Source organism: Oryzias melastigma, linkage group LG23, assembly GCF_002922805.2.
Source record: "Oryzias melastigma strain HK-1 linkage group LG23, ASM292280v2, whole genome shotgun sequence".
Lineage (NCBI taxonomy): Eukaryota > Metazoa > Chordata > Actinopteri > Beloniformes > Adrianichthyidae > Oryzias > Oryzias melastigma.
In genome coordinates this window covers 406,946-415,714 of record NC_050534.1, presented here as the reverse complement: position 1 = coordinate 415,714, position 8,769 = coordinate 406,946, and the positions used below count along the sequence as shown (strand labels likewise).

General features: G+C 41.4%; 2 protein-coding genes across 2 annotated transcripts in view; one reads left to right on the top strand and one right to left on the bottom strand.

Annotated features, from left to right (window-relative positions):
• Positions 1 to 8,769, top strand: part of LOC112160226 (solute carrier organic anion transporter family member 1C1) — a 90,511-nt gene that overhangs the window by 38,788 nt on the left and 42,954 nt on the right. The gene's annotated exons all lie outside the window — the stretch shown is intronic.
• Positions 308 to 4,911, bottom strand: LOC112160229 (plexin-C1; the record flags this gene model as incomplete). The annotated part of the gene is given in 2 exon segments (XM_024294626.2): positions 308 to 433; positions 3,863 to 4,911. Coding segments are annotated over 2 exon segments (1,161 nt in total), but the record flags the coding sequence as incomplete, so codon positions are not given.

The window sequence follows — 8,769 nt, the reverse complement described above, 5'->3', positions numbered from 1 at the left end:
AGTTTTATTTTGGTGCATCAAACTGACAAAGCTAGAAGTTTCAATAGAAATGTATTTATATAAACGATAGCTGTGTGCATGTGGTCTAACTTGTGTGAAGTAACATAACAGGAAAAGGATGTTACAATCTTCCATTATTTCACTCGAGTTATTACAAATAAAATTTTTTTTCTTTTTATTTTCACCATAAAACGTTTTTTTTTATAAAGCTTGTTTTAAGAAGTCATCATGTAGATTAAGAAAGAAGACATCTTGACTGTTTTAGTTACAGAACAGAAAAACAGATGTTTTTACTGTTCCTACTCACCTTAATGAGCTGTCCATCCGCCGTCCCGACAAAGAAAACAATCCAGTTCTTCTGTCTCACAGCCAGAACAGACGTCATGCTGTTCTGCTTGTAGAGAACAGTCTTACCTCCCCGCTTCTTTTCCTGCTGAAAAACACAAACACATTTCTCATTGGCGGTCGACTCCTGATCGGAAGCGAGCGGGTTCGACTCCGCCTTGCCCGCCCATGTGTCGAAGTGTCCTTGGGCAAGACACTGAACCTCAAATTGCCTCTGTTGGGAGCTTGGCGCCAGTGTTTGGATGGAGCCACCACCAGTGTGTGAGTGTGTGTGTGAATAAGTGAATGGGTCTGTGACTGTGAAGCGCTTTGGACCCTCGAAGGAGGGTAGAAAGCGCTATACAAGTATACGTTATTTACTATTTGATCAGATTTGGTTGTACAAACACCTGAACATAAAACATCTATTAAATAGTAAAAGATTTTTGAAGGACTGATTAAAGTAAGTGGATCTAGGTAGGTTATGTTCAATTAGGATATATTCAGTCAACATCTTTTGAGGTTTTTTTTTGAAGTACTTTTTTACAAACATATTCTCGATGTTTCAGTAAGACTTCAACAAGCAGTTAGAGTCCCACTCTGATCATCTTTTTACCTATTTCCAAAGTGTTCCCAGCGTGACATGTTAAGTGGAATATTGATTTATGACTGGACTTTAAACAGCAAAGATGAAGACTAAAGTAGAGCAGCCATGTTAGATAGAGTTAATGCTGTTCAACTCAATGTTCTGAACATTGATGATTGGGCGGGTTAAAGTTGAAGGAATTTCTGGTAAAACATGGACAACCTTAAAAGTTCAATGCAAAGAAAATCCTAGTCAGGGTTTTATTTATTTTCTCCAACAGAGACTTTTCACTGAACATGAGCTGTTTCTGCTGTTCCTTGATGCAAGACAAAACAATCAATTGTTCCTCGTTACTGAATAATTAAAAATGATTCTTAAATGTGAAACTCTGAGTTCTGATGTTGGTTGGATAATAAAATAAACAAATTTTGCTATCAAATACATTATTCAATTTTGCTGTCAGCAGTGCGATGAATAATGGTGATTCAAAGAAAATCATAAAATTCATCTCCATCAAACATTAAATCATTGCTCAGCACCAGTATATTAAAAAAAAACATCACTTTTAGCAGTTTCTTTTTTATTGATACAGTTTTCACTCATCCATCCACTTTCTATCCATCTTCTTAATCTGCCTTTCAGGTTCACTGGGTTGCTGGAGCCTGTCCTGGGCACTCTCCCTGGCTATTGCAAAGGCAGGGTACAACCTGGACAGGTCGCCAGTCTGTTTTAGGGTACACAATTATCTTGGGACAATTTAGAGAGGAGTCCAGGGTGATTGCAGAATACCCATACAGGACTGAGGAGAACAAACTCTACACACAGAAACAACCCAGCCGGGATTTGAACCAGGATTTTCTTACTGTAGTTCAAAAGTTCTTACCACCACACCACCATGCGATCCTTTACTTTTTAAAATTTGACATATCTTTGTATTTATTGAGCTCTTACACCCACTGACCACTTTATTAGACACACCTGTCCAAATGCTTATTAACACAACTTTCCAATCAGCCAATTGCATGGCAGCAACTTTAGGCATGTAGACATGGTCAGGATGATCTGCTGCAGTTTAAACTGAGCATCAGAATGGGGAAGAAAGGTGATTGAAATCACTTTGAACGTGTCATGGTTGTTGGTGTCAGACGCGCTGGTCTGAGGATTTCTGATGATCTACTGGGATTTTCACTCACAACCATCTCTAGGGTTTACAGAGAATGGTCAGAAAAAGAGAAAATATTAAGCGAGCGGAAATGCCTGTTGATGCTTGAGGTAAGAGTAGAATGACCAGACTGGTTCCTGCTGATAGAAAGACAACAGGAACTCGAAGAACCACAACTGAGGTCTGTAGAAGAACATCTCTGAACACAACAACCTTGATGCAGATGGACTACAGCAGCAGAAGAACACACCAGGTATCACTGCTGTCAGCTAAGAACAGGAAACTGAGGCTACACAGTCTACCTGAGTATTATTACTGACCATGTCCATCCCTTTATGACCACATAGAACCATCCTCTGATGCTACTTCCAGCAGGATAAGACTCCATGTCATAAAGCTGGAATCATCTCAGACTGGCTTCTAGAACAATGAGTTCACTGGACTCTAATGACCTCCCCACTCACCAGAACCCAATAGAACCTTTGGGATGTGGTGGAACTGGAGATCATCATGGATGTTCAGCTGACAAATCTGCAGCAACTGTGTGATGCTATTAGCAATAAAACAATACAGTTTTCTCCCAGTTCATACCTCGATATGAGTGTCACGGTTCGGTATCTACTGAACAAAAAATAAATAAGAATACCCTGACATCCAAAAAACCCCCAGATTATAATTTTTTTTTGCAAACAGAAATAACATAACAAAAAATTCCGATCTTTTTCAAATGCACAGTTTTTGATACTTATTGCAGAATCACATTTGAATAAAACTCTTGCAAACATTACAACTTATAATGGAATGTAAAAGTCTTGCACTCCTCAATACTTGGAAATATCAACACAATAAACTGCAACAATTTAAACATTTCTTTTAAGCTTTGACAGCTGGATACTATACACAATCTAAACTGAACCAACTAAAAATATTTAGAACTGACTTGCCCTGAACTCCAATAAATAACAGCAACACAAGTAAAGTGTAGTATTCCTTAACTGTCAGTCATTTATTCATGTACCTTTACATTTTTTTTTTTCAAAAAGATAAGCTTCTTGGTTGTTTTTAGCATTTAGCTAAAACTTTTATTTTCCCGTGCTTCAACTCTCGTAGGATAGGCAAGGTCATTTCTGGCACGGCGGGGGAGAGTGGACGGCGATTTTTTTTTTTTTGCAGCAAACAGGCTCAGCCACGAAGACATGAATACAGAGACGCGTATAACACTTATCCTAGGCATGTTTACATCAATAGTGGGGTCATCTGGGCCCCACAAGGCTTTATTTGTCAAGGATTCACTGGTGTCCGTGGCAGAAATGAAACCCTGTCCATCTTCATCCACATTTGTCATGGGAGGAATCACACATCAATATAAGTGTTGGGTCATCTGGACGCCCTAAAATAGCACAAGGATTAAGTCACCTCACAGTGGTACTGAAGAAATAAAATGCAAACTTTGAAAAATCTAAAATTGAATTGTTGAATGCGTATTAAATGATTCGGTTTTATATTGCATATTGTTGCTTCCCTAGATGCTATCATGTCAATGCAAACCAAACTCTCAGAGGAATGTTTCCAGGACCTTGTTGAATTGATGCCACCATGGATTAAGGCGGTTCTGAAGGCAAAACTGAGTCTAACCCAGTACTAACAAGGTGGACCTAATGGAATGGCCAGTGAGTGTAGATGCACCTTTTTTAAAGGATTAAAAACAAGTAGCATGACAGGCAGCAGAATAATGACACCTTCAAAAAAAGATTTTACTGTCAGGACAGAAGTATTCTTCAGTCGCTTACCTGATGATTGGGTGGATCCTTGTAGTAGAAATCTGGTTCCTTATCAGGATTATTGTTGGCAGGAGGGCTAATGTCAAACAGGACGAGCTGGGTGTTGGTCTGTCCTCGGTCCGTACAGAACACCCCGCTCCAAAGCACCTGCTCTCCACCTGGGACAACCGAGGAGGCCAGCAGTCTGCTGCCTTCAATGAGCGTAACGGCTTCCAGAGATCCCAGAGTTCCTGATTTACTTGTAGAGGCTTTAAGCCAAACAAGACGGACTTTGTTTGTTTTGACCAAGACGTTGCAGAGGATATAGATTGTTTTGTTGATCTGAAAGCCATCTACAAACTCTACACTATCTTTATTTTTAATTACTGGAGTTGAGCCGTGTTCCCCAGAAAGAGAAAATATTCCTCCAGACTGAGATTCCAGTGTGTTCTGCAGATTAATTGTCTTTGAATCAGAAACATCATTTAGATTTTCATTGGACTCTATGGCAGTCAGAATATACGTTTTCGTCTGAGGTGGGTTTTTCTCCAGTTCCACCAGGAGGCTGATGGATGCACTGCTGTGCGCCAGTGACCCCACCTGGATCAGTTCACTGTGCAGAAGTTTAGAAATGTTCTTCAGGTCCAGAACTTCACAGTAGCCTTGTGAGTTGTCTACCACGCCGCAGCTGAGCAGAGTTTTATTGGTCACAAAAGGCAAGAGCACGTTGACAGTGAATTTTGATTTCCATAGTTCTCTTTTTGAGGCACAATAAAGCGACGCAGGTCCCTGCACCTCCCCACCTGACAAACCCCTCAGAGTCAGACAGTGCAGCAGTGTGAGGTTGTGGCTCAGCTGGTAGAGTTTCTCCTCCGTGGCGATGTAAACTCCGTCAGGAGCCACGGCCAGGTGTCGCATGTTTCCTTCAAAAGTGAAAGTTGTGTTGTCTTCCAGACACACAGCAGGTTCTACCCAGAGGGGAAGAAGCAGAGAGAGGAGCAGGATCATGTTGAAGCAGAACTGGCAGCCCCGACTCTTAGATCCACAAGTGACTCCGGTGTGCATGTCACTGCGCTCTGAAAACTACAGCTCAAAGGAGAAGTGCTTAGAAGTGAGACGAGGAGGCGGTGCAACCACCAGTACTGAGAACTGTAGACCGTTTTCAGGTAGATATAGCTTTCCCTCAGCTTACTTTTGCTTCCTTCAGAAATCAGAAGCAACTGTAACCACTTCTCATTAATGCCAGCTCCCCATAGAATGAGACTAAAAAGGTGTTAATCAGTCCTGAACAACCATAGAAAGTTTTGTATAGAGTTCTAAAAACAAACATTGTTTAGGATTAGCTTTTGCAGATTAGCATCCTTAAAAACATTGACTTTTTCTCAGTCTACAAAAGAGTAAATCAAGACTGCCACCTACTGGAAATGACGAGTAGCATAAGCTACAGAGTAAGAAAAATGTGATTTATCATATTTATAGTTTACCACTTGCAGACCCACTCCTATGACAGTCTGTTTGGGTATTTCTAACATGTTTTAATGGTATTTTTCTTATGATGGGGGACATATATACATAGATTAAGAATAGAATTGCATCTCTAAATTTATTAAAATCATTGTAAATCAGGGTCAGATGAAAAATTGCGTTGAAAGAACCTTGTAGCAGTGATGTAGGTGCTACAATCGGCGGCAGGCCGCAAGCTCTCTGCTCCGTTCCATTTTAATGCATCCACTGACCGACAAATAGATCCATGAACGTCTTTGTTTTCTGAGCTGGAATCTGGATCAGGACTGTAGGCACTGTAGCTCCAGTATTATTCACTTTGTAATGTTTGGTTGGGATGGTGAGAGGCTGTAACCTAGCAGGAGAGCAGGTTAACAGATGGCTGATAGAAAATGGAGGCGGGTTTCTTTGTTCCGACAGTCCCGCCCACAACTCAGAGGTGAATTTCTAATGTACTCCTGCTGCTCTGCAGAAACTATGTCCTAGAAAACAACACAGGTTTTTAGATTTTGGCAAAAAACATCCTCATAGTTTAAAAAAAACATTGAGAACACTTTAAAAAAGTTAAGATAAGAGAACTTTATGTGAGCATAAATTGCAATGGAAATGACCTTGTAAAGAAACATATTAATTGGTCACGAGTGAAGGATTAGTTTCAAAAGCATAAAAAAATTACAAAAATGTTGGAGTCGGTCTATGAAATTAGTGGGAGACCAAAAATACTGACAAAAGCGAAAGCCATATGAAAAAGACTCATTTTAGGACTTGAACAACTTAAAGACATTAAAGCATTTGGTTTCTCCTCAAGTACTGAACCAATACTTAGAAAAATCAGAAAAAGTCTAAATCTAATCAAGTTGGAAAAACTAGACTGGAAAATCTGCAGTAAGTGAAAATCTGCTCTTCTTGGCGTGTTTGCCAAATTTAAAATCTTTAGGGAAGGACAAGATACACCTAATCCTGGGGGAGTTGGAGTCCTTTACAATCAAGTGCACTTTGCATGTCCCAATAAATTGTGGATTTGTAAATATCCAAAACCTTGTTTTGGTCTCTGTTTTTTCCTCTCTAACTGGATTACAAAAAAGTGGGTTCTCTATTTCAAAGTTTGAACAAACCTTTACATGTGTGACCAAACAAAGCAGAAATGCTTTGTAATTCACATAAGCGAGAACATCACATTCTACCACGGTGATGGTTCAGTTTGATTATTTAATTGAATTAAACCTCAAAGAAGGCAAAAACCTTTCTGTCACAAAGGAATTTTTTGGTTACAAACATTTACAGTATAAACTATCCTGATCTTGAATCTGTGAAGAAGTGTTTTACGTTAGATCCAGTATGTCTTTTAAAACGTGATATGAAGTTTACTCAGAGTTGACATGTTTCACACAAAAGATCTTGGAGGCTCTGTTGTAAATTCCTATAGACCTGTAACGGGAGGCACCTGTGGGCGTTGCTGTCCCCACAGTGCAGAGGGTATAAAAGGAAGTTGATGTGTTGTTGCCGTAGTGCTAGCTTCCTGTTTCAAAACAAGGTGTCTCATGGAGCTTCATTGCCTGACTCGAGTGATGAGACTGTTTATTCTTACTCGCAGCAAATGTTTTTAAATTAGTGGTTGATGCATTTTATGTTTTTTATGACAGTCACAGATCCTATTTGACCAGGGTTGTACAGACTGGGCGTGAGATTTTGCGACACACCATGTATATTTTAAATATTAAAGTATTTTTGTGAAAAAAACGTGTTTATCATGGGGTTTTCTGTTTTTAGTGTTGGAGTGCTGTGCCCGGCTGTCCTGTTTATTAAGTTTACGTTTTGTCTACTTCCCACGGTTTTACTCAGGTGTGGAAGTGGACTATGTTTTTATCTTGTCAATTTTTGTTACATTTTTGTTCAAACTCCTAAACATTGTTTTTGTATTTGATACGTATCCAACCTAGAGTGTGCTGTGCATCCAATTTCTTGTGCACGTTTGAATTGCTGTTTTTTTGGTACGGTAACAGACTACGAGTAAGTGTAACATTTTTTTTCATGTATTCATAAAACTTTGCAACCTGCTCCACTGTCTGGAATCATCTCATTGTTCTGGTGCAACAGACCTAAAAGAGAGGTCAACCAGCTTTTCCCTGGCATATGCATAGTAGCACACATTCTGATCCAGGTTACCAAAATTCTAAGTTCTTAAATTCAAGATGGTTTCACTAGTTATATGGTCTGGAGTACCTGAATGTTTGGAGAGCAGGGGTCACCAACACGGTGCCTGCGGGTGCCAGGTCGCCCTCAAGCACCACATAAGTGGCCTGCAGGTCTCTTCTAAAAATAGCACACCTCACTTGTGAGCTGCTGAAAAATTAAATTTATTGTGATGCAATTTTTTTAAATCACACTTCCCTTTACAAAGAATCAGAAATTAAACATCTTAAAAATATATGCTCATTTAAGCTGAAGCCAAAAACTGGCTATTCCTGCTTTAAAAAAAAAAAAAAATCTCGTTATAACAAGATAATCAATAACACAGAATGAAGTGTCCTTCTCCATGGCCTCACCAAACTCCTCCCAGGACCGAGTTTTTGCCTCCAACACAGCCCGGGCTGCAGCTCGCTTAAACTGCCGGTACCTGTCAGCTGCCTCTGGAGTCCCACAAGCCAGCCAGGCCTGATAGGACTCCTTCTTCAGCTTGACGGCAACCCTTACTTCCGGTGTCCACCACCGGGTTTGGGGGTTGCCACCATGACAGGCACCAGAGGCCTTGCGACCGCAGCTCCGGAAAGCAGCAGAGACGATAGAAGTGGAGAACATGGTCCACTCGGACTCCATGTCACCAACCTCCCTCGGTACCTGCTTGAAGTTTTCCCGGATGTGGGAGTTAAAGACCTCCCTGACGGAGGGCTCAGCCAGACGTTCCCAGCAGACCCTCACAGTACGTTTAGGTCTGCCGAGTTTTTCCGGCCTCCTCCCCCGCCAGCGAATCCAACTCACCACCAGGTAGTGATCAGTGGACAGCTCTGCCCCTCTCTTTACCCGAGTGTCCAAAACACACGGCCGGAGATCGCCTGAAACGACTACAAAGTCGATCATCGATCTCCTACCTAGGGTGTCCTGATGCCAGGTGTACTGATGGACACCTTTGTGTTCGAACATGGTGTATGTTATGGACAAACTATGACCTGCACAGAAGTCCAACAACAGGTCAGGTCAGGGAGGCCATTCCTGCCAATCACGCCCCTCCAGGTGCCACTGTCATTGCCCACGTGGGCATTGATGTCCCCCAGGAGGACGACGGAGTCCCCCGTTGGGGCACTTTCCAGTACCCCTTCAAGAGACACCAAGAAGGCCGGGTACTCCCAACTGCTGTTCGGCCCGTAAGCCGAAACTACAGTCAGAGACCTGTCCCCCACCCGAAGGCGAAGGGACACGACCCTCTCGTCCACCGG